The sequence below is a fragment of the Carassius gibelio genome, chromosome A10 (assembly GCF_023724105.1).
Source record: "Carassius gibelio isolate Cgi1373 ecotype wild population from Czech Republic chromosome A10, carGib1.2-hapl.c, whole genome shotgun sequence".
NCBI classification, from domain to species: domain Eukaryota; kingdom Metazoa; phylum Chordata; class Actinopteri; order Cypriniformes; family Cyprinidae; genus Carassius; species Carassius gibelio.
In genome coordinates, this window is record NC_068380.1 from 7,357,217 (window position 1) to 7,382,534 (window position 25,318).

At 38.1% G+C, this 25,318-nt stretch overlaps 1 protein-coding gene across 2 annotated transcripts in view; it reads left to right on the plus strand.

The window, feature by feature from the left end:
• Positions 1-24,768, plus strand: part of LOC128020989 (unconventional myosin-XVIIIa) — a 39,304-nt gene extending 14,536 nt beyond the window's left edge. The window contains exons 3-41 of one of the 2 annotated variants that reach the window (XM_052607838.1): positions 283-370; positions 451-557; positions 635-811; positions 893-1,103; positions 1,899-2,041; positions 2,129-2,229; positions 2,555-2,618; positions 2,706-2,850; positions 3,161-3,325; positions 3,415-3,505; positions 3,594-3,786; positions 4,748-4,834; positions 5,216-5,357; positions 5,449-5,608; positions 6,116-6,302; positions 6,433-6,628; positions 6,718-6,827; positions 8,338-8,403; positions 9,719-9,847; positions 11,331-11,474; positions 11,867-11,956; positions 12,182-12,301; positions 12,732-12,849; positions 13,048-13,175; positions 13,345-13,499; positions 14,226-14,349; positions 14,510-14,710; positions 15,146-15,256; positions 15,382-15,486; positions 15,565-15,711; positions 15,803-15,916; positions 17,720-17,836; positions 18,154-18,237; positions 18,683-18,820; positions 19,173-19,358; positions 19,637-19,779; positions 20,042-20,086; positions 21,258-21,380; positions 23,932-24,768. In XM_052607838.1, coding sequence (XP_052463798.1) covers positions 283-370; positions 451-557; positions 635-811; positions 893-1,103; positions 1,899-2,041; positions 2,129-2,229; positions 2,555-2,618; positions 2,706-2,850; positions 3,161-3,325; positions 3,415-3,505; positions 3,594-3,786; positions 4,748-4,834; positions 5,216-5,357; positions 5,449-5,608; positions 6,116-6,302; positions 6,433-6,628; positions 6,718-6,827; positions 8,338-8,403; positions 9,719-9,847; positions 11,331-11,474; positions 11,867-11,956; positions 12,182-12,301; positions 12,732-12,849; positions 13,048-13,175; positions 13,345-13,499; positions 14,226-14,349; positions 14,510-14,710; positions 15,146-15,256; positions 15,382-15,486; positions 15,565-15,711; positions 15,803-15,916; positions 17,720-17,836; positions 18,154-18,237; positions 18,683-18,820; positions 19,173-19,358; positions 19,637-19,779; positions 20,042-20,086; positions 21,258-21,380; positions 23,932-24,067 — 5,091 coding nt within the window. In that variant the 3' untranslated portion in view covers positions 24,068-24,768. The remainder of the gene's footprint in view (positions 1-282; positions 371-450; positions 558-634; positions 812-892; positions 1,104-1,898; positions 2,042-2,128; positions 2,230-2,554; positions 2,619-2,705; positions 2,851-3,160; positions 3,326-3,414; positions 3,506-3,593; positions 3,787-4,747; positions 4,835-5,215; positions 5,358-5,448; positions 5,609-6,115; positions 6,303-6,432; positions 6,629-6,717; positions 6,828-8,337; positions 8,404-9,718; positions 9,848-11,330; positions 11,475-11,866; positions 11,957-12,181; positions 12,302-12,731; positions 12,850-13,047; positions 13,176-13,344; positions 13,500-14,225; positions 14,350-14,509; positions 14,711-15,145; positions 15,257-15,381; positions 15,487-15,564; positions 15,712-15,802; positions 15,917-17,719; positions 17,837-18,153; positions 18,238-18,682; positions 18,821-19,172; positions 19,359-19,636; positions 19,780-20,041; positions 20,087-21,257; positions 21,381-23,931) is intronic. The other variant, XM_052607839.1, reaches the window with a different exon arrangement.
• The last annotated feature ends 550 nt before the right edge of the window (positions 24,769-25,318 follow it).

A 25,318-nucleotide genomic window follows, 5' to 3' on the forward strand; every position in this document is an offset into this window, starting at 1 on the left:
TCAACCTAATGATGTGCATTGTTCTGCTGTTTTTTTGTGTCGAATGTGTTTGTCTTTCTGTGTTTAACATGACTCTAGCTGTTTTGTTGTGTATACATTTTAGATGTCGTCTTATTTATATTTATATTAGCAGCGACCACTTTACCTATCTGTCTCTGTCACAGTTAATTTTAAACAGACTGAAAATCTGAACTGAATTGCATTCAATCGTTGGACTGGAAACCTATTGTGTTTCACGTTCTGTGACTGGCGTGTGTCTGACAGTCTCTCTCATTCCTGCAGGTGAAGGCGGAGGAGCAGCTTGCTACAGAGAAGGCCTGGTACAACACTGGGAAGGTCTGGCTTGTCCATAAAGATGGCTTCTCTTTGGGTTAGTGAAGTCATCGTGCATTACTCCTATAATGATCTGAATATTCATTAAGTAAATAAATAATGGTTTTGTTTTTGTAGCTACACAGCTCAAGATAGAGATGGGGTCTCTCCCAGAGGGGAAAGTAAAGGTCAGACTGGAGCATGATGGGACCATCCTGGAAGTGGACGAGGATGATGTGGAGAAGGTGGACATTAACATGTGACATTACTCACACAAAAGCCAAGAGACCTGTTTACTTACTTTCATCTGTCTGTCTGTCAGGCAAATCCTCTATCATATGATCGAGTGGAGGATCTCTCCTCTCTTCTGTACCTCAACGAGTCTAGCATCCTTCACACCCTTCGCCAGCGCTATGGTGGAAACCTCATTCACACCTACGCTGGGCCAAACCTGATTGTGATCAATCCTCTCTGTACCCCTGTCTTGTACTCAGAGAAGGTACGAACTTCGCACAAAGTATTAAAGTTACCTGAGAGTTATGGCCGTGAGAGATGGAGTGACATGGTCTGTTTATATCAGGTGATGCAGATGTTTAAGGGCTGCCGGAGAGAAGAAACAGCCCCTCACATTTTTGCCATTGCTCAGTCGGCGTATCATCAGCTGCTGACCACACGTCAGGATCAGACTATCGTGCTGCTGGGCAAGAGTGGCAGTGGAAAGACCACTAACTGTCAGCACCTGCTGCAGTACCTGGTCACCGTCGCAGCTGGCAGTGGAAAGGTGTTTTCAGGTGAGGAAGATGAGGAGGACCCAATATAGCGCTCTCCTTTTCAGCTTTCCCAGAGTTCATTTTCACTTTTGATTAAACTGAACAGTGGCTATAAGTCACTCATTTTCTATTTGATTTTTTTGTTTCTTTATCCTTTAAGCCATACAATCATAATGAAATCCTAATTTTAATAAAATAAATAAATATAAAAATATTCTGTCTGTCTATCTTTCTATCTATCTATCTATCTATCTATCTATCTATCTATCTATCTATCTATCTATCTATCTATCTATAAAATGTTCACACTTTATAGTCAAGTGATATGAATACTCAAGTTATTTTAATGAACTTATGTTATTTTATTTAATGATTAATTACATATATAGCTACACTACATTCAGTTGTTATATATTATATTGAATTTAAATTTATATTATTTTACCCTGGACTTAGCTAATACAAATATAATGTGTGTTTGAGTTTCAGTGTTGTTTTAGGATTATAATACAGTATTTATTTATTTTTAATTACCCTTTATTTTGATCTTCAATGTTAATGTTTTACAAATTTGTGTGCTTTTGTCATTTTATTTAGTTTGCATATTTTTTAAGTTCACTTTTAGTCATTTTAATACTTAAACTCAGTTAGTTACCAAGGATTTTAGTTTTTTTTTTTATATTCATAATGTTTTATTTTATTTTTCAAAAACAGGTTTTTAATTTAAGTTTTAAGTTTAATAAAAAAAAATGTGTACATAGATTCTCTGATTTTTATTAGAAGATTGTAACATTATGAACTGTCCCCTCCCCACAGCTGAGAAATGGCAGGCGGTCTACACGGTTCTGGAGGCTTTCGGGAACTGCAGTACAGCTATGAATGTGAACGCCAGTCGCTTCTCTCACATAGTCTCTCTTGACTTCGACCAGGCAGGACAGGTGGCCTCTGCCTCTGTTCAGGTGGGGTACATCAAGGGCAATAACACACACTTTTTCTTAAAGACATTGGAACATTTATCTCTAATTTGCTTTATGTCTTGCAAACAGACCATGTTGCTGGAGAAGTTCAGAGTGACCAGACGACCAGAAGCAGAATCAAGCTTCAATGTGTTTTACTATCTGATGGCTGGAGCAGATGCAGCTCTAAAGTAAACAGTGCTGCCTTAGGCACTTAAGTATAATCAAAGATTATATTAAACTGAATAAAGAAAAAATAGTTCAATCTTGTAAGATTATTGACCTGACTGGTTTTAATTTTTACAGTGCATTAATCTAAAGAGCATGAATACTAAATGCATATTATGTCTAAATTATGCATAAATTTATCCAGCCACCATGCCATTTTGTAATATTCTAGACATACAAAATATCAAACCTGGCATGCAAATGGTCATAGCAGGTAATTATGCTGATCATAGCAGGACACATGTACAGATTAAAGTTGATCAGCTAATGAAATATTATGCCTTTCAGGACTGAACTTCATTTTGATCACTTTGCTGAAAGCAGCACGTTTGGGCTCCTCCCTCACTCGAAGGTAAGAAAAACCACATGTGGCATCATTAGACACACACTTTATCTATTTGATCTCTATACATTGTATCATACATCAAATGCTCTGTAGCCCGAGGACAAGCAGAGAGCCGCTCAGCAGTTTACTAAGCTACAGGCAGCCATGAAGGTCCTGGGCATCTCTGCTGAAGAACAGAAAACCGTGTGGCTGATCTTAGGGGCCATATACCACCTTGGGGCCGCTGGGGCCACCAAAGGTAAAGCTGCCAGCTCCTCCAGTGGCTAGATCACCACTAATATCTGAATGTGTGAAGCAGTAAAATACAGCATGTCTAATTACACAGAGTGCATTTTAAAATCTGTCCACTGAGAGTCAGTAGAGACCTTCCAGCCATCAAACTAAAAGAATGTTTCATTGTTTAGAGACGTTAGTGTGTGTGTTTGAGGTCTCAAAACATTTGGATCGTCTGGCCAAAAATTTTAATTCAGTCATCATCACCATAACATGACAGATGTTTTGTGGTAACACTGCTTTTCTTTCATGTATGTGGCTTTCTGACCCCTCAGTGGGCCGAAAGCAGTTTGCCAGGCACGAGTGGGCACAAAAAGCAGCATATCTCCTGGGCTGCACGCTGGAAGAGCTGTCCTCCGCCATCTTTAAAACGCACAGCAAAGGCACATTCCCCCGCTCCTCAAGTGTCCGGCAGAGTACAGATGATACCGATAGCTCAGGTGTTTTTTTGTTGTTGTTAACATTCTTAAATATGTGATAAATGCTTCCCTATTTTATGACTCAAAAAGTGTTTTTGTGTGCGTTTCAGTGTCTAAAGCAACAGCAGCTGAGTGTTTGGAGTTCATGGCGTCTGGTTTATACGCCGAGCTTTTCACACTCATCGTCTCTCTCATTAACAGGTAATCCATAAGCAGTAACCGGTGATTACCTAAAGCAACTAGGTTTATCAAACAAGAGATGAATTCAGATGTCTTTGTCTACTTTCAGAGCGCTGAAGTCCAGCCAGCATTCTCTCTGTTCTCTGCTGATCGTGGACACACCAGGCTTCCAGAACCCTCGTCAGGTGAAGAACCAGCGCGGGGCCACGTTTGAGGAGCTCTGTCATAATTATGCTCAGGAACGTCTGCAGATGCTGTTCCAGGAGCGAACATTCGTACGGGAACTGGAGCGTTACAAAGAGGTCCGAAAAACACCCATAACCAACACCAGAATGTCAAACACAGTTCTTATTACAACACTGAATTACTTGGCTGTTAGTTTACCACTACTCGACTTCATTTTTACTTTTTTATTTATTGTATTCATCAGCAATTTGCCTTTACTGGATGAGACTGTGGAGCAGTGAACTACTATTCTGAAATTTTACTACAACTAATTATAATAAATAACGCAATGAAATGTATTGCAGGGATCTTGATCGGCTCTTTCAAAACTTTAACTACTTTAATTTAAAAAACACAAAGCTCATGGCACAAGAAAGTGCTAAAAATGACCAAGGATGTCTATGTGACACTATACTTAGACAGTTCATTTGTAAATCAATAATTATATTATGAAGGTAAGATTATGGTAAGATGTTTGTTCTCTAGTAAAATAAGCATGCATATGCACACCATCCGAGCTGCCGGTCAGAAGACATCAAAGTAGCATAAAGAGGAATAAGACCTTGTGTTTGTGTTGCCGAAACATTTGTAATAAAGAATCACCTGCAAGTGAGTGTGCAGTCTTATGCCTCTTTATGCTTCTTAGATGTTTGTTCTCACCAAGGCTATATTTATTTGAATGAAAATACACTAGCGTTTTGAAATATTATCACAATTTATAATAACTGTTTTCTATTGGAATATATTTTCAAATGTAATTTATTCCTGTGATGGCAAAGCTGAAATTTCAGCATCATTACTCCAGGCATCATTCTCACGTGATCCTTCAGAAATAATTCTAATATTTAGATTTGCTGCTCAAGAAACATTTCATTTTATTATCAATGTTAAAAACGTTTAATGATGAATAGAAAATAAAAAAAAACAGCATTTATTTGAAATAGATATATTTTTAAATGCTTTCTGCTTTCACATTTGATCTATTTGCATCCTTGCTAAAATATATATATATATTTTTTTTTTACCGTGTTAACACAGGAAAACATTGAGATCCCTCTGGATGACCTGGATCCCAGCCCTTCTCGCTCAGTAGCTGTGGTTGATCAGTCCTCCAGTCAGACCCTGGTGAGATGCACTTTCTAAATTAGTCAAAACTGCTGATGTTTAAAGTTTGATTGAGTGTCTGTGTGATTATTTTAACAAGAACGCTGGATAAGTACTTAATTTAATTAATTGTTGTTGTTTTTTTGTTTAATACAAAAGATTTAACTTTTGAAGGCTGAAAATGGAAACAGACAGGGTAAATGTAATCCTATATTAAGTATATTGTCCTATATCCTATAAATAGTAATTAGTTGGCCGGTCATGGTTATATATGATGCAGTCCTTTTAAACCGTGTTTATAAGTATCAGAATAGAAGAGAGAGAGAGAGACCTGAAGAAAATGTCTGTGTAGGAAAGAAACATATGATTATTTGACTGTGGATATTCATGTCTGTATTTCAGGTACGTACTCTGTCCCGGACAGATGAGGCCAGGGGCTTGTTCTGGCTGATGGAGGAGGAGGTTTTGCAGCCGGGAGGGTCTGAGGAAACACTCCTGCAGCGACTCTTCAGTTACTACGGCCCTGCAGAGGGAGAGAGCACAGGTCACACACACAAACATGCAACAAAAAAACCCCACAAACTCACACACTTACATTCTGCCCTAGACTAATTTATGCATTGTTTTTTTTGCAGGTCACACAGTGTTGCTTAAAAGTGAAAACAGACATCACTTCCTGCTCGGCCACAGTCACGGGACAGATTGGGTGGAATATGACACTCATGGATGGCTGAACCTAGCCAGGCTAAATCCCACCCCCCAGAACGCAGCCAACCTGCTGCAGAACTCCCAGAAGTGAGACCTACACACAACCCCATTGCACTTGTCACTTCAGTAAATCAGTCAAAAAACATTTTTTTAATTCAAGATTGATGACAAGAACTGACAGTCCAGACATCAGATTAGAGTTGCGCCACCTTAAACTGATTTCATTTAAAATATGATATTTTACATCTATAACTAAAACTGCCAGTAGGTGGCTGCAATTCACCTCCTTAATGAGTGATCGAGTCATTCAAATGATTCTTTCAAACATTCATTCAGTCATTGAATCATTCATTGCACTGTTTTGTTCAAAATGCAGATTTATTATGTAACTTAGCAATGCTATGTGTTGCTCACATACACGGTTTTCTTGAGAAAATAAAGCAAAAATGAAATATATTGTGTATAAAACTTTTTTTTTTTTTTGCGAGTAACATACACAATGTCAGCTCGTAAATAGGTAAAACAATAAACACATTATTATTGTAGACTATACATACCGCACACCCCTCGAGACTCACTGTGTGTTCCTCACAGGAAGAGCATCAGTGGGATGTTTGTGGGCCGCTCCAGCAGTGCCGCGGTTCTGACAGGCTCCATCGCTGGACTGGAGGGCGTCTCTCAGCTCGCGATGCGTCGGGCCACCAGCATGAGGAAGACCTTCACCACAGGCATGGCTACTGTCAAAAAGAAGTCTCTCTGTCTTCAGATTAAACTCCAAGTGGTAGGTTTTCAAGAGGGTCCTACACCGAATACTAGTGGTGGACATTTTTTCTCTTATGAAATTGTTCAGTTTCCCTATTAGTTGCAAGAAATGGATTAAAATACACATTATGTATTTCTCTTTTGATCAGGATGCACTGTTGGACACCATCCGCAGATCCAGGGTTCACTTTGTCAACTGTCTCTTACCCCGAGCGGAGGTTCTGAGGGCCGCAGGGTCCCCAGAGGAGAGTTGTGACCCTGGACTCATGCAGGTGGATGTGGCTTTGCTCAGGGCCCAGATCCGTGGCTTTAAACTGCTGGACAGCTTGAGGATTTACAGACAAGGTGAAAAGAGAGACTGAAAGATCCAATCAAATAGATAAAATCAAGTCCTCTCCTTTATTTCCTGCTGAATATCCGCACGCTTGTTGCAGGTTACCCTGATCACATGGTCTTCTCTGAGTTCAGAAGACGCTTTGACATTTTGGCCCCTCACCTGACCAAGAAACTGGGCCGAGACTACATTGTGAAGGATGAGAAACGAGTGAGTAGCTAATTAAGAGAGTAATAAGTATGAAAATAATAGAACAAAGGGTTTAGAATTGATTGAAATGAAGTTTTGGGCTCCTCTCGCTCTTGTGTGCTGTGAGTCCAAGACAGAATGAACTCTGGGTAATCAGGGTTATTGTGATGGCTTAATCAAAAAACCCCAGCTGGGTCTCTGACTTGAATCAATACGCAGAGCAGACAGGAAAAATGTAGTAATTGCTCTGGGCTTTAGTGCTTACTAAAAGCCCAAATGTACTGTAATTATCAGCTAGAAAAATGTCTCCGTCCAGGGTCTCCTAATCTTGTTTGGGCCCTGTGATTAGCCGAGGGGAGAGGAGAGTTATATACAAAACCTTTGCACTGTGGCCCTGGGCATGTACACTGCAGGCAGGGTCCAGAACTAACACTCGCCAGTGCCATGTGCAATTAAAAACTGGCTTTGCCAAGAAAAGAAAATGAAGTTATTCATGAGATGAATGGAAGCTTAAATAGGAAATATGTGGAGATATAACTGGGAAATATTGTATTTCATCAAATTGCGATATATAAAAGTGCAATTATGAGAAATGAAGTCATACTGTGATGTAAAAAGTAACATTTGAAGATATAATAAAAATTGCGAGATATATTCAATTATAAGAAATTGACAATTTTGAGATATAGTCATATTGTGAGATATGAAATTTCAATGATCAGAAATGAAGTCGTAATTGAGATATAATTCATATTATGGAATAACAGTCATTTTGAGATACTTAAGTTGCAATTGTGAGATATAAACTCAAAATGTGAAATTTTAAATCAGTGTGAGATTCAAAAGAAATTAAAGTTTTATTGTTTATTTATTTGTTTTATTGTTTGTTTTATTTTTACTCACAGAAATGAGCACGTTCTTGACTTGCACAAACCTGTGCTGTAAATAATAAACAGCTAAAAAATCACACATTGTCCCTAACCCTGAAAATAAAAAAATAAAAAATGCAAAATAAACTTCCATGGGCAGTTTGAAATATTAATGACTATTCAACTGACAGATGTCTTAAAAAAGTCAATTTTTTACAAAAGAAAGATGACCATCCTCTTTTTATGGCACAGCAGAGGTCAGTCGCATTTCGAGTCTCATAGGAAGTCGAGACGATGCAAAATTCTATCTAGAGAGACGTAGAGAGAAAGAAAACGACAGAGGGAGGTAGAACCATGTCTCAGAGGAGAGGTTTTTGTGAAGTGATTCAAACAATGGCCCTTTAGTTGTTAGGGGCCAGCACCCCCTTTAGTGCTGTAATCTAGATGGGCCCTTTCAGATAGATCGAGTTCTCAAGACCTTTCCGCATGACAAAGACAGTGTCAGTGTCACGGTGAGGGCTGATGGTAGTCTGGACAGTTCGGGGACTGAGCGGGAGAGAATACCCGGTGTGTGTGTGTCCAGTAGGCCTACACAGGGGTCAGCAGTGTTTTTGTAATGTACACTGTGTGAACTAGACATGACAGTGTGTTTGTCATTGCAGGAAGTAGAGGAGCTTTTGGAGTCTTTGGAATTAGAGAAGAGCAGCTATCACATGGGCCTGAGCAGGGTGAGTAACACATACACAAGTTACTATCCATTTTATCACTTCGGAAGCGCCAAAGGATGCAGGTGAGTCAAATAGTAAATTATATGCAGTGGATGATATTTCATCTGCGTGCTTTTGTGTCTGCTACTTCGTGGTCCATCGGCTGGAATCAAGAAACTCTCATCTCGGCGTGAGCTGCGTTGTTTGTTTGTGTCTTTCCTGGTTCTTCATGCCATCCTAATCAGTGTGAACAGACACTGGCACTCAACGGTTTAAGCCCATCAGCTGGAAAACCTGCGGCGTGTGTAAACAAGCCCCACATGGCACATTCCCAGAAGATTGGAGATTTATTGGATTGTATTATAAGTTGGAATAGTTAGTAATTATTTTGTGGCAGCTGCAATTGGCGTCAAGTTTTGTGAAGGCCGAACTGTGCTCAGAAATGGATTAAAATGTCAGGGGCCCTTGACGAAGGATTCGAGCAACAAAACATACTGATTTACAACTCCACCAGCATCTCCTGTCAGTTCTGCTCGACTTGCGCTGTTACAGTTACTTGCAATGAAAAATAAACCAAACATGCATTAAATGGACATTGATTCACTCGAGTCGTTCAAACTGCTGTGGACAGATGGTCTATTTCTGAATATGAAGCCAGATAAAATTATTGCACGAGGGTAATAACATTTTCAGATTTTCAGATTTTCTTTATCTTTGCTCTCTTCAAACCCTCAAGTTGTTTATATAGTTTAACATCCATAAGGTGAGACAGATTGCCGTTTTCACCTGCTGTTTCTCAAATGCATGTCTAATGATTAAATTGCATCTGATTTTGTGACTGTGTGCATCAGATCAGATAGACACGAAAAGATAAAAGCATCTGCTTAACAAATATATATAAAAAAGAAAATGAAATTTTATAATAAAATACAGTAATATACAATAAAAACACAATATAAATGAAATAAAATGTGAAATATTATATAAAATGCAGTATTTTATAAATAATAATAAAACAGACTAAAAATATATATTTACTTGTTTGATGAATAATAAATTGAAGAAAACTGATACTGTAGTGTGAAGGATAGCCACCTCTTGTTTAGTTTAAATTGCAAATGATACTGCAACAATTTGGTAATCATTTATGAAAAACCTCCATGTGCTTATGAACCTTATATCACAGTTAAAGCTGTCTCTGTTTAAAACTATGACTCTCTACAAATGTATCTGTCTCTTTGTACTCTGTCATTTTAAGAACTTCATAATATACAGTTCAGTTTTAACACGCTCTCTTTACTGTTGTCTCGTCTGTAACTTTGTTTGTGTGTGTTAGGTGTTCTTCAGGGCTGGAACAGTGGCTAAACTAGAGGGACAGAGGGATGAACACACCAGACAGAACATCACGCTGTTCCAGGCCGCCTGCAGGGGCTTTCTGTCTCGACAGACCTTCAAAAAGAGGAAGGTAAAGTCCATTTTCCATTTTGCTTCAGTCCTGAGCTGAAAATACAATGTCAATCATTCAGAATCTCAACATTTATATCTCTTACACTGCTGTTAAAAAGTTTGGGGTCGGTAAGTTTTTTTTCTTTTCCTGTTTTTTTTTTTTTTTTTTGAAAGACGTTTCTTATGCTCATCAAGGCTTTATTTTTTTATTTATTTTTCAAAAATGCAGTAAAAACAGTAATATTGTGAAGTATTATAACAATTTAAAATAAAAATGTTAATATATTTGAAATTCTGATATGCTGATTTGGTGCTCAAGGAACATTTCTTATTATTATCAATGTTGAAGAAAGTTTTTTTATTTTTTTGATGAATAGAAAATAAAAGAAACTGCATCTTTATTGACAACCCATGCATCTTTGCTGAATTATTATATTCATTTCCTTAAAAAAAAAAAAAAATCTTGCTTACCCAGACTTTTAAATAGTAATAATCAGTTTGCTTTAAGAGTAAAATGCACACATCAATGCACAGCATTGAGCAGGTAAGCCTTTACGGAGGTGACTAGGTCTTATTTAAGCCGAAGCATGTAATTTCTGAAACCCTGAGTCCCCGGGCAGAACTGCAGAAATAAACTCCCCCGGTTTCACATTGGTCAGCCAAACAAACACTTCTGCCCCAAACTCAGTCCATTGGTTGAGTCAGAGTTGCTGGTGACGTGCAGCTCAAACAAACCAAGTAATGTTTTAAAAAGGACCACAGAAGGTTTTAAATGAGGGAATTAACCTACAAATTACTTACTTGTCTCTGTATAGCAAACTGTAGTAGAAAGTATTGTAATAATGAAAAAAAAACACACTTCTCTCCTGTTTTGTCTCCCTAGAATTATTAGTCATTAGAAGTTCTCAAATCAGTAAAAGCTCCTCTGAACACAGATCTTACCATGCAGTTGGGCCTCTGAATCAGATCCTCTCATTTCTTCATAATGTGCATTTAATTGATTGAATTGAATTGACAGTCAGATTTACAGTTTTGGTTTGCAAGTCTTTCTGTACTTTTTCAAAAATGTAATATATCAAAGTCATAAGGTGGCTTTTATGATTGTCTTTGCAAAGGAACATTAATCATTTCATGCCTCGCTATTAATGCAACCGTCATGTCATTCACAGATGGAGATCTGTATCATCAGCCTGTTCTGAACCCATGTGAAGCAGAAATTAAACAATAGTTCAGTCAAAATGAATACTCTGTCATCATTACCTCATCCTCATGTCGTTCCAAAACTATATGGCTTTTTTCCCCCTGGAACATAAAAGTTGATGAATATTTGGGCCACTGTATTTCATATAATGAAAATAAAGGAAAACTAGGGCTGCTTGAAAGTTTTAACCTACTGTATGATTATTTATGTGCTATAATAAAATAAAACAACATGAGGTAAATGATGACCATTTTCATATTCACTTTAAATCATCTAAAACAAATCACTCTCTGTCTCTCAGATCCAGGATTTGGCCATCCGTTGTGTCCAGAAGAACATTAAGAAGAATCATGGTGTGAAGGACTGGCCCTGGTGGAAGCTCTTCACCACAGTACGACCTCTAGTGGAGGTTCAGCTCACCGAAGAACAGATTCGCGGAAAAGATGTGAGACTTTGCATCTTACTCTTTATTTCATTCCCTGGTTTGCTCGCTATGCAAAGCTCCTGTCAGTTTACAGAAGAGCTTGAAGGTTTATCTGTGTTTGTGGATGCGTTTGCCTTAAAGATGACATGATCAGAGGGCTTTTGTTGCATCAGCTTTAGAGCTGAGACTTCTCTTTGATTCCTGCTGCCATCACATCTAAGTCCCAGCTCAAAGCATTGTCTTCAGAAATGCAACATTGCCATCTGGCCAGATCTTGCCCGATCAAAAGATAAAAAAAACACCAGATCATATAATATTAGCTCTACTAGCCTCGGGCCAAAGATCGTCTTTATTTTATCAAAAGAATCAGTATTATCTTTTGCGGGAGATGAAATTGTTGTTTCGCCTTGTAGGAGGAGATCATGCATCTGAAATTGAAGCTGGAGAAGGTGGAGAAGGAAAGAAATGAGCTGCGGCTGACCTCGGATGGTCTGGATAGTCGAGTAAGAGATGCAAGCATCTTATTTAATTTCAAATGCAAAGCAGGGCCTCATTTTTGCTGCTTCAAGAAAATGAGAAAGAAGTTGAGAAAGCAAAGGGTGTTATTTTTTAGTTAGGCCGTGTGTCTCTACAAGGATAGACAATAAACTTAGTAGGTAAGTCTTAATGAAAATATTAAAAAGCCTCCACCATATTAGAAAAACAATCACATATGTGTGTTTATGTAGATCACAGAGCTGACAGCAGAGCTTTCAGATGAGAGAAATACTGCGGAGTCAACATCTCAGCTGCTGGAGACAGAAACAAGCGAGAGATTGCGTTTGGAAAAGGACATGAAGGATATGCAGGTACATGAACTCTCAATCCAGCTTCAGTCTTTTTATACAGTGATGGGAGTAACTACCTAAAGGACAGATGCTACTAGGCTAACTGTTTTTAAGTTATAGAATTCAGTAAAATAGTATAGTTTTTTCTAGTGGTTAAAGATAACATTTTACGACTTTTTGGTACAGTGTTTAGTAAAATGCTGCTGTTTAGTAACAGTTCAAAATATTGTTTTTAATATGGGAAACAATATGGCATCTTCATTTCAGTAGCTTGTAGAGTAGCTAAGTACTTTTTCATACGTGTAGATTTACTCTAGTTAAATTACTTTAAATTATGAGTTGCTTGTGCCATGGATTGACAAAAAAAAAAAGTGGTGAAAGTGTGTTGGAGCATATTTTGTGAGTGGGCTGCTGTAGAACATGCCTGTTCATTTCTTTTTCTGAAACTCAGGTGAAGTTTGACGCTGTGCGGAAACAGAAGGAGTCCATGGAGATGGAGATCATGGAGGCCAGACTCCTCCAAGCATCAGAACTCAACGGCGAGGTGGAAGATGGTGGTGATGATTCCGGTAAAGAAGAAACACAATCAGCATTTGAACCTGATTATGGAAATGCTTTATTTTAATTAGAACATAGCATTTTTTTGGACGCTGGGATGGAAAGAGGGCTAGTTTGGTCAAAAACTACTGAAAGCACACACACAAACAGCTCATCATAACAACAGCTCTGAAAAAATCTGTCTGTCTCTGTGCGTTTGTGCATGTCAGGAGGTGAATGGAGGCTGAAATATGAACGTGTCATCAGAGACACAGAATTCACAAAGAAAAAGCTCCAGCAGGAGATGGAGGACAAGCTGGAGACAGAGCAACAGAACAAGAGACACTTCGAAAGAAAAGTTAGTATCGCACACAGTAAATACACACACAATGCATACACACACGGCCTTCTGACAGACTACACACAGTGTTGAATGTACCTGAATTCAAACTCTGCTAAAATAAATGATACTCTGACGTTGACCTGCAATTTATTAAATTCACCCTACCGTCTCTTTTTCTGTGTAGTTCGGGGACTTGCAGGCTGACCACGAGGAGTCCCAGCGTTCAGTCCAGCAGCTGAAGAAGAAATGCCAGCGGCTGGCTGCTGAACTGCAAGACACCAAACTGCACCTGGAAAATCAAGAGGGACGCAACCATGAGCTTGAGAGAAAGCAGAGGAAGTAAGAGCCAATCATACACGCACATACTGCACCTCAGACTGTGTCTTCAGTCTCCTGCCTGGTCACCTGCTGGAGTCTGATTACAGAGATTTCTGATTATTGTTTACCCTTTGTTTGTTTGGGCCATACATTTACTGTTTGATTGTTTGGGCTGTTTGTTTTTGGGCTTTTTGTTTGTTTACTGTTTGATATTTTTTAGTGGTATGTTTGTTATTTTTTTCTGGGCTGTTCGCTTACTCATTGTTTAATCATACAGTTTGTTAAATCATAAATTACAGTAAACAGTTTATTATGTTGTTTTATTACTGTATGATTGTTTGGGCTCTTTACTGTTTGACTGTTTGTTGTTTAAGTCGTTTAATTAAATACTGTCTTTTGTTTGTTTAGTTGTTTGTTTGTTAAGGCTGTCCGTTTACTGTCTGATTACTGTCTTTTGTTTGCTGTTTAGTTAAAGCTGTCTATTTACTGTCTATTTACTCTTTTGGTTTCAGCAGTTTGTTTACTTTCCGATTAGTTGGGCTGTTCGGTTATAGTTTGAGCTGTTCACTTTTCTACTAACAATGCAGATGACAGTCTGCAAAATCAGAAGCAGTACAATGCAAATGTTTGCTCGAAATGCCTACCAACTGAAGTTTGTGTTTTCTAGATTATGACTATTGCAGGTTGTCATGTTGCTCTTGAAATTACATGTCTCAAAACCTGTCTATCTACTGACATTTCTGGAAGGTTTGACGTGGAGAAGAACCAGTTTCAAGAGGAACTACAGAAGGAGAGGAACCAGCGGGAGAAACTAAGCCGCGAGAGAGATGTGCTAACTGGCGAGGTGTTTACAATCAGACAACAGCTACAGGTAAGACTCAAGATAGATAGTGTAAGTGAATGTTTCTCTCTCATATCCTTAAGCATGATGCCTACTTAACTTCTGGTTTCTGTAATAAGTCTATGGTAAATAGCTTTTGATAAAACCACAAAACCTTTAGCTAATGACAATTCCATAACTGAACAAACAGGAGAAGGACACAGAGCTGTGTACGGTCAGTCTGAAGGTCGAGCAGCTGGAATCCGAGCTCCAGGATCTCTCCTCTCAGGAGTCAAAAGAGGAGGCTTCACTAGCAAAGGTTAAGAAGCAACTGCGTGAACTGGAAGCAAAGGTCAAAGATCAAGAGGAGGAGCTTGATGAACAGGCGGGAACCATTCAGATGCTGGAACAGGTACAAGCTAAAAACATTTGAATCGAAGATGGATAACGACTATGAATTATACTGTATTCTGTTTAGAGCCATTGTTATTATTACAATAACAAATTATGTTATAAAACATACATTTTCATTCACGGAAATGTAGAAGCTAAGATAAAGTACAATAAGATGAAAATCTTTAAAATTAGAAAAGAAGCTAAAACTGAAAACTAAAGCTGAAATAAAAAATATTTAAAATAAGATTTAAAAAAAAACTAATGATCTAAAATTAAAACTGAAAAATAAAAGCTAATATATTTATAAATACTTTTATGTAAATTATATATATGTATATATATATATATATATATCGCACACCATTCATTGTAGAAGGGTGGGAAATTAAAACTTGGAAACTTTTATTTTTCAGAGGATATTAGCAATAGTTAACCTCATTTGATCTTTTAGGCTAAACTCCGTTTGGAAATGGAGATGGAGAGACTGAGACAAACTCACTCTAAAGAGCTGGACAGTAAAGATGAGGAAGTGGAGGAGATCAGACTCTCCTGCAGTAAGAAGGTGAACAAACAGGATCTTAACACACCTTCATGGGTTCATGGGTTCATTTTTGGGTTCATTCATTCCTCCATGTTCCCTCACGGCTCTTTTGAAATGTGTGTGTGTGTGTGTGTGTGTGTGTGTAGCTGAAGCAGATGGAAGTGCAGTTAGAGGAGGAATATGAAGATAAACAGAGAGTTCTGAGAGAAAAGAGAGACCTGGAGTCCAAACTGATGATGGCACAGGAACAGGTACTAACACAACAAAAAAACAAATATCACAGACAGCATACAACACTACACTCAACAAAGTATCACACCATATAACAGGTTGGTCAGAGGGATGTAGAGACAGAGAAACGTCTCAGGAAGGATCTGAAGCGCACAAAAGGTCTTCTGGCGGATGCACAGATGATGCTGGACCACCTAAAGAGCAATGTGCCCAGCAAAAGAGAGATCACCACACTCAAAAATAAGGTGGAATCACTGAGCTGTAGAAATGACAATTAATGTCCCTCACTAGATGGATAAATCGAACACGAGTGTATGTGTATTGTTTCTGGTTTAGTTGGAGGAGTCCGAGTTTGCCTGCGCAGCTGCAGTTAAAGCACGCAAGTCTATGGAGCTGGAAATTGAAGACCTTCATATCCAGATGGACGAAAACACCAAAGCCAAGATGGCTGTGAGTCATATTTTTTCTTTAAAAAAGCTTTAATGTTTTATTCACATGTTTATTCAAACATAGAGTACACTTATTTATATATGATTGTTTGTGCTCTTTATTTACTGTTTGCTTATTTGTTTTTAGAATGTTTGTTTACTGTATTTTTTGTCCTTTATTTGTTTAAGATGTTTGTTTACTGTCTGATTACTGTCTTTTGTTTGTCGTTTACTTGTTTAACCGATTGTTTGTCTTATATCGATCAGTCGAGTTGATCATTACAGACAACAGAATGCGAGTCATCAACATCTCCTTTAGGAATTTACTGAGAATAGATTGTGCCATTCAAAATGTGTTTTCCTCAACAACAACAAAAATCCTCTTTTGAGTTGAATAGAGCAGTAAATGTGTCAGGATTCTCTCAGACTGTTAAGTAAAGATAAATAAAGTGCTTACAGTTCAATCATTGTCCTGCTCGGGCTGATGGAAAAAACATTTAGAATAAATATTCCAGAGGGACAAAAAGTAAACCTCCAGAGTCAGATCAAGAAACCCTGAATCAAGGTGTCCTAACCAAGCATGACGTGATAAAGCATTAAATCCTGTCTCTTCCATGTTTGTCTGAGTTTTTGTCCTAACTGACTGTGACTGTGACAGCTGACAAAACATATTGACAGTTGCTTGGCTTTTATTCATGCAGCGTCATGCTGTCTTGCTCCACCTACAGTGAAATCTCATTGACACAAATCCTGATATACGTGGAATTTTAAATCTTAAATATATTCTGATTTTGTCACTTCACGTTATACCTCACTGAGGACAGAAAAAGGATGGAGATAGGGGAGATGATGTCAAATAGAAAAGTGTATAAAGTTATAATCTCCTCATCACACAGCCTCAGAAATATGCAGTTATTATATGGGGTGGTGTTGGCGCAGTGGATAAGACACATGCCTTTGGTGTGAGAGACTTGGGTTCTAATCCACTGTGAGGCACAAATGTGTCCCTGAGCAAGACACTTAACCCCTAATTGCTCCAGAGGCGTGCGTCCTCTGACATATGTACCAATTGTAAGTCGCTTTGGATAAAAGCGTCAGATAAATGTAAATATGTCACAGTGTTTTAGTCCCACACTGAAATGTTACCCTAAACTTTTTCTCTAAAATGGCAGAAGTGTACTATTACTAAAAGTAATGTTTTTGGGGGGTAGTCTAGACTTTTTAATCCTGAAAGGGTCATGGAGATCAGAAAAAAAACAACCCAAATAAAATATATATACACATAAATATATTTCAGACACAAACCACTTTGGCAAGTTTACTTGAGTTTATTGAACACAATTTATCTTTGGCGGTATGGTTCCTTATTGGGGTTCTTGTTCCCAGAATAATTGAACATACAAGAGCTTTAACATTAACCCCCTGGAACCATGAGTTTAGAAATACATAACAATTGAGACTTTTAATAATGTCTTTAAAGCAGTTTTAAAACAGTGATAATCATGTAGATGTGGCAGTGGTATGTATATATATATATATATAGATATATATGTGTGTGTATGTGTGTGTCTGTATGTGTAATAAACAGGTTTTGTTAGTTTTAAAGGGAATGATAAATCATATGTTGTTGTTGATGTCAAACTCTGTGCATCCAATCAAACTCTGCAGTATTTTGGTATGGTATTTGTATCTGTCACATGGTAGAAGCTGCCAAATCAGACAGTTGGCAACATGGACAGGTTGTGTGACAATTCCTCATGCTAGAAGTTTGTGAACAAAACTATTCAAGGTACTCACCCAACCCTGTCTGTTCTGTCTCCCACAGATGGAGGAGCAGATAAGTCGTCTACAGAGAGAGAAGAACGACCTGCAGTCTCGCTTAGAGGAGGATCAGGAGGACATGAACGAACTCATGAAGAAACACAAAGCTGCAGTGGCTCAGGTGACCTCAGTACAGTACAGACCAAAAGTTTGGACAGACCTTCTCATTCAAAGAGTTTTCTTTATTTTCATCAATATGAAAATTATTGTGTATGACATAAAAAGTCAAAGATTATAAATTTATTATATATGTATATATCAACGTTACATCAGCTTTAAAAAACATTTAAAATACTACTAGTATAGATTAAGAGTTCAAATTAACTGTATATGTTACATATGTTTGTGTGTGTGTGTGTGTGTTTGTTTAGTCTCATTTGTAAGTCTGTTTTGGATAAAAGCGTGTGCTAAATGATTAAATGTAAAATGTAAATGTAGTCTACTAGAGATCTGGTGCAGATCAGTGACCTGCAGACCCGGGTGGAAGAGGCCATGAAAGAAAAACAAGAGATCCAGGACAAGGTAAAAAAAAAATAAATAAATAAATAAATACACTAAAAAGGCAGATGCTCTCTTTATTCTTTACGGGAGTATATGGTGGATTTGTAGATGGTTAGGGACCATACAGTGAGAGAGATGCAGTCAGTCTTAAACGTGACCTTTGTGTGTGTGTGTGTGTGTGTGTGCTCTTGTTTTTGTGACATATCAGGACACAACTCTATATAATGACATGGGTATGACACATTTATTACAAGGAGAGGGTGACATTTTTCAAAATGCTTATAAATAATACAGAATTAGTTTTTTGAGAAAGTAAAAATGCACAAAGTTTCCTATGAGGGTTAGGGTTAGGTGTAGGGTTGGTATGGGGCATAGAATATACAGTTTCTACAGTATAAAAACCATTACGCCTATGGGATGAATCCACTTTCCACAAAAACAAACGTATGTGTGTGTGTTTTGGCAGCTTCACTCCCTGCAGTCACAGCTTGAATTTCAGGAACAATCTATGGTGGAGAAATCACTGGTCAGTCGTCAGGAAGCCAAAATTCGTGAACTAGAGACCAAACTAGAATATGAGAGGACCCAGACCAAACGTCTGGAGGTGAGTCATGTGACGGCTCATACTTCATGCAAATTTAATTAATTCATAGCAGGATTCTGAAACAGGATCGTTCCGAAAAATTCAGTAATTTTATTTTTATTTCATTTTGTATTTTAGTCATAAATTTCACTTTAGCTTTTGTTGATTTAATGTTATACAAGGAATTGTTATTTTAATCCATGCATAATTCTTTTAGATGCACTGGGAGCTAAAACAACGTGGCATGGCACATGCAGATAAACAACTCCGTCATTGGCTAGAATTCATTTACAGTAAATTGCTTCAGAATGTTTCTGTTCCTCATTTTTTATGAGCCCTAAATCTCTGGCTTTTCCATCTTTTTATGTTCCAGTCTCTTGTGACACGGCTGAAGGAAAACCTGGAGAAGATGACTGAGGAACGAGACCAGCGTATTGCCAGCGAAAACCGGGAGAAGGATCAGAACAAGCGCATGCAACGACAGACCCGGGACATTAAGGAGGAGATGACTGAACTCTCTAAGAAAGAGGCAGAGGCCAGTCGCAAAAAACATGAGCTGGTGAGTTCCAGAGAATACAGAGATTCTCTTGTCATCATCACTTTAGCAACTATAATGATGGAAAACTGCAGCACAGGAACCTTATATGGAAAGTGACATAGTTCTTGCAAAGTAACCATAGATTAACTGTGGTGTTTTAGTAAGGCCACTGGTAAAACCATAGATGGCTCATCGTTACCATGGTTAGGTAAATGTAACGATACTGCCTAAAACACACTATTTTTACTGTGGTAAAGCTGTGGTCGTTTTTTTTTATAACTCTGGTTGGACTTTAACAGGAAATGGATATTGAAAGTCTGGAAGCAGCCAATCAGAGCTTACAAGCAGATTTGAAGCTGGCCTTTAAGCGGATTGGGGACCTGCAGGCTGCTATGGAAGATGAAATGGAGACGGATGATGATGATGATGACCTCATCAACAGGTACGAGGATTAGTCTCCTGTCAATGCCGCTGTTCCCATGGCAACAGTTCTCTGAAGTTGATCAGGATGACCATTGCATGTTACTACCGTTAACATAAATTTTTGCGTTATTTTGCTTTTCTTCTTCTTCTACTTTTACTTCTTGTCTCAAATGTGTGTGTATATATATATATATATATATATATATATATATATATATATATGATCAACTGCTTACTCGTTTTCCCTTTATTTTTGTCTATTTTAATTGTATTTTTGGCAGTTTACAAGACACGGTGACAAAGTATCAGAAAAGAAAACACAAAACGTGAGGATCCTGAATGGTGTTTGTTTCACAGCTGTTTGTTGGTTTGAGTTTGTAATGCTATTCACTGTAAGAACATGTGAAAATGCTGTTGTATTAATCTGCAGTCCAACAACCATGTGAAGTCTCACATGGCGAACGTTGTCTGCAGCTGAAATGGGAAAAATTAATAGTCCAATAACTAATTTAATACAGCATCATTTTCCTGTCTTCATGAGCACGTGCTGTACATTTAACAATATCATCATGTGTTGCTCATCTGTTTTTACCCATTATTACACCAGCCATCTTTTCATCAGAGCCATTTATACATCCAGGAAAATATGAAAATATTGCATTGAAAAACACAGAAAAAAAACATTGTTAAATGAATACAACTCTAGACCCATTTCATTGTGTGTTTGTTTGAAAATCCAAAACTTATGTATTAAGTTTCCACTTCCAGACTGAATTTTGATTCTGCATAAAGTTCCCCAGGTGTTCTCTGAATTTCTAGAGCAACTTGCTACTTAACTGTATCTTGCTACTTGTCTTAACTACTTAGCAAGTTGTGATGTGTTCATGTGTGTCATTGTGCTAGGATTTGGGAAGGGGGAATAATTGCATTTGGGTTGATTTGCTGTAATTGGATGGAACTGCGATATGCAACCAATAGAATCAGATTGTCACGGTCGATTAGTGTTTGAATGTGAGCTGTGTGTGTGCTTAAGCTTTAAATTGTGTGACAGAATGTTAAAATTCTCCAGAAACGTCTGTAGCCTAAATCCACAGTATGGCATCCCCGATTGTGTGGTTGTGCAATTTTTGTAGACAAGATTTATTCTAGGATAAGCTTTTGTGTATATTCATAAAATCAAACTATAATAGTAACTGTAAAGGCTCATGGGAATGATCTTACATGTACCACTACATTCTCAGATCTATACAGATAAAATGCAGTAAAAGATCTGACTTCAGTGTTCGACGTGAGCCGTTTCTTTCTCTCGTATCTTCTAAAATAGAGGCAGTTGCTGTGGAACAGATTCAAATGCTCTTTTCCCCAATTTCTTTTATTGAAAACACTTGTTGTTGTGGTACTAACAACTAACTGAAGTATTGTGACCCTCTTGCCCTGACCAGCCAAAATGACCTTTATGTCAGCTGCTACATTTGATTGCGGTTCTCTTGTTTGCAGTGGAGATGAATCGGATATGGACTCTGAAGTGGAGGACCGCATGGATGGGGTGAAGTTATCGCTCTCCGAGAGCAAAGGATCTACCAAGACACTCTCTGATGAGGGCACCCAGAAGACCACCAGGTCAGCATGAAATCCTTTTAGTTGCATATTACGGTTTCATCATTTGATCATTTCATCATTTCGTCATTTGATGATCCCCAGAGCTGGAGAAATCAAACCACACTTAATATTGGTGGGAAACTAGGGACTAAATGATGAGTTTGTTTATGTTTAATGTATGTTTTTTTTTTCTGGAAGTATACATTAAAGCTTTTAAGACAGAAAAAATAATTTTGTGAATTTTAGTGTTCTAATCTATAAGCTAGTGAACCCCTTTCTAGTTATACAAAATACATATTTAACAGATATTTATATTTAATTTACCGTGTCTATTTAATCCTCCATGAGTTTTCTGTGGAAGGCTGATTGAACAGTTGTTCAAAGAGTATAGGCAGCTTTTGTAGCTACAGGATAAGAACATTGGGGGCGCTACTGATGTGTTTTACCAGCCAAGACTTACATATGTCCTCTCCATCTGTAAGAATTGCTAATAAGCTCAAGACAGCATTTGATGGTGTTGGATTCATGACTGTCTCACCAGGAGCTGCTGTTACTGTTCTGTTCCTCAGTAGTATTAGTATGGTGTGGTTACATAACTGCCATTAGGAGTTTAATCCTTTTAAGTTTAGTCCTGGTGTTGGTGTAAAATATGCTCCTAAATTACCTCTCAAATCTCTTTCGCTCTTTGAATTCATGTTGATCTCTGTCACGGGTGTCATCCTGTTTCATTCATTGATCATCTGAAATTCTGCCACTTTTGATGTCACTTCTGTCTGTCTCAGACACACCAATGCTGCTAATGCAGATGTGAAAGATATAAAAGAAGGAAAAGAGGGAAAAGAGGGCAAGGAGGAAGTAAATAAAGATTTGGATGAGAGCCGTTCAGTGTCTGTGATGAGTTCGCTCAGCTCCTATCAGAAGGACTGGAATGGAGGCGCAGGGGATGACAGCTCCCTCTTTCAGTGCCCTTCGAAGTAGCCGGACATGCCTGACAGATTATCATTGCACAAAGCTAAAAGCAAATCCACAGACAGGGCTAAGTCTGGTGATGACCTGGATGACCGAGGTTCAGTGATATCCCAGGCATACTCTGAGGCTGCCAGTAAGGCCAGGTAAGGCCTAGACCGTCGCTGGACCAAAACCAGTCCAGAATTTGACAAGGAGTCCATGGTGTCCTCAGTTGCCCCGAGCCGGGCTTCCACACGCCGTGGGATTGGCCAAGATGATGATGCTCAGTCTGTTGTGAGCAAGTTCAGCTTGCAATGTAGTACTTCTTGGATGGATGACAGCCGCAGTGATTATGAGCCAACAAGTACTAGTATGAGCCAACGATCTAGAAGCCACAGTTCTGGAAGCACCAGCGTCGGCTCACAAATATCCTTGGCATGCAGCACCCGACTTAACGAGTTTGGAGTTCACTTCCGGAAGCTCACTGAGTTCCTTCAACTCCAACAGCAGCAAGAGGAAGAACAAGAAAAAGAGCAGGTGCTCTGAGTCTGACAGCTTCTTCAATGAGGGTCATACTCGGCGGCATTCCAGACAGAAAGAAAAGAGAGGATCCAGAAGGTCAAGAAAGAAAGAATCTGGATCGTCCAAGTCAGAATCTGCCTCTGAATCATCATCTTCACGCTCTGCATCAACAGTTTCATAACGCAGCTCAAACAGTGTGAAGAGACCCCAGGGCAGAAAGCCTCAGATGGGGGAAAGTCCTGATGAAGAATGACCCCCCAGCAAAAAAAGAAATAAAGAAACAGAAGAAAAATGTGGACATTCTGGTTATGAAGTATCTCTACAAGCAGTGATTAGAGATCATTTACAGGTGACCCCGAATGGGCGAGACTAAGGATTTATGTTTTCAAGAAGCTTCACTTTAAACACATGTTCTGCTCTGTGTTAAACTCTAAACATTAATGACCTTCTTTGTATAACTGGATTGAACAGCATGCCTTGACACTGTTTCCTGAACTTGGTTTTGAGTTTGGACACAGACACATTCAAAGTGTAGCCACATACAGTACTGTACTAATACACAGATGCTTATCTTGATTTTGTCAAGGAGGACATGTTCCTTGTTGGTCCTGGAACAATATACTGTCAATCAGATCCTTCTGGTAGGTTAGACTTAGATTTTGAAACTCAAAACACTTCATGAACCTATTATTATCAACCATTTGATTTTATGGTTAATGGTTAAGGATATGTTGGGTACTTACAGTAATAGAAAAGGATAAGGGATAAGGGATATGCTTAGGCCTTTTTGTTGATTTGACAGAATTCTTGTTCCAAGACCAACAAAAGATATTCTAGGAAACACAATAAGCCACAATTAATTTACACAAGGCTTTAGATATACTGGTAGAGTTTAAACTGATAATTGAGCAAACAGAGAGGGTGTTTTGGAACCGCTGTAGATGTGCATTTGTCAGGGACATTCACTCATTACTTTTGTCTTGCTATCGATCTTTGCATGGCATTGTGCCCATCTGTTCTTTCACAAGGAACAGGTCTGAAGATGTGGCTTTAACCTTCTCTTCCTGTTTCTAAAAAAATCTTTTGTCTTTTTTTCCTCCAGCCCCACTCTGTACAGACTACACTCAATGCAACATGATGAAGATAACACTGGACCAGAGGAAGACACTACAAAAACTAAAAATACTATACTTGAAGACAGTAATGGTGATTGCCAACCTTCGGAAAGCACTTCATAGAGCTGATCTGCTTCTCACATGCACTGAAAAGTGCCTCTGTTTACCTCTCATCTACCCTAATATTGATTTTCTTTGGTTTCTCCATAGGTTACAGTGGGACTTAAGTTCATTACCGCTGGTCTAGTGTGTTTTAGAGTACTTTTCTGCAGCTGCAAGGCACTTGTATTTATTTAGATCTCACGTGTCTTAATGAACAATCCCTCCAAGAAAATGAAGCAATATATTGTAAAAAAGAAATTAGAGTCTTTATCTAATGTTTATTTTGTTTGGTTGAGTGTCTGCTTCATGATATATTTTGCCTTGAATTTGCTTGAGTGAACCATGTAGCACAGCTTTGCTGTAGTTTGCAGTTAAGGAAATAGGGTATTTATCTATCTCTCCTTTGGTTCTTTATGAGCTGGTGAACTTCTGTTAACCAGAGGAGGTTCATTTGAATAGCAGCATTTTCATTCTAAACCTCTTTATGATTCTGTCTATTTTCTTGGGGGTGCTTCATTTTTGGGCCTTAAATTACATTTTTAACCATTCATTTAAGATAATAATGTAGTGTTATATATTTTCTGCCAAAATCAGTAATTGATGGGAGTCTAATAATTTCTGATGTGTTTGTGGGTAAGTGTGGTGTGTGCGTGTTTAGTGTGTGCGTGCATGTGTGTGTCCTCTGTTTTTCTATGCATTAAATAATAATTTTATTATGAAAATACATGCAAACAAGAGACTGTCTGTTCAGTGGTTTATGCAGTAAAAGCAAAATGATATATAAAAGCAATATATATATATATATATATATATATATATATATATATATATAGAAAGATATATAAGAATATATATATAAGATATATATATATATATATAAGAAAGAGTTTTGCATTAGTTTTATTGTAAATAAAAGATGCTGCTCCATTTTTATGGCCTGTGAACTTGATTTCTGACACATATGTGTCTAAAGAGTGTCAGTGGGGTAGTTTAATCAATTATTCCCAGACGTTGCATACAACCAGAAGATTCAGAAAACTCTTATCAACAAACTTACTTAACTTTACTAAATTTAAATGGGCAGTTTGTAGGTGTGCCATCTGATCTGACCTGAGATTAACGTATAAATGCAATATTGTATTATATTACATTACATTATATCACCAATAACCACATTTTTGGAGGGCTTTTAATTTGGAGGGTTTTTTTCTTGTCTGCTGCAGGGATTTGATATGAGTGATCAGTCAGCTCAGGTGAGTGCATGATATCCAA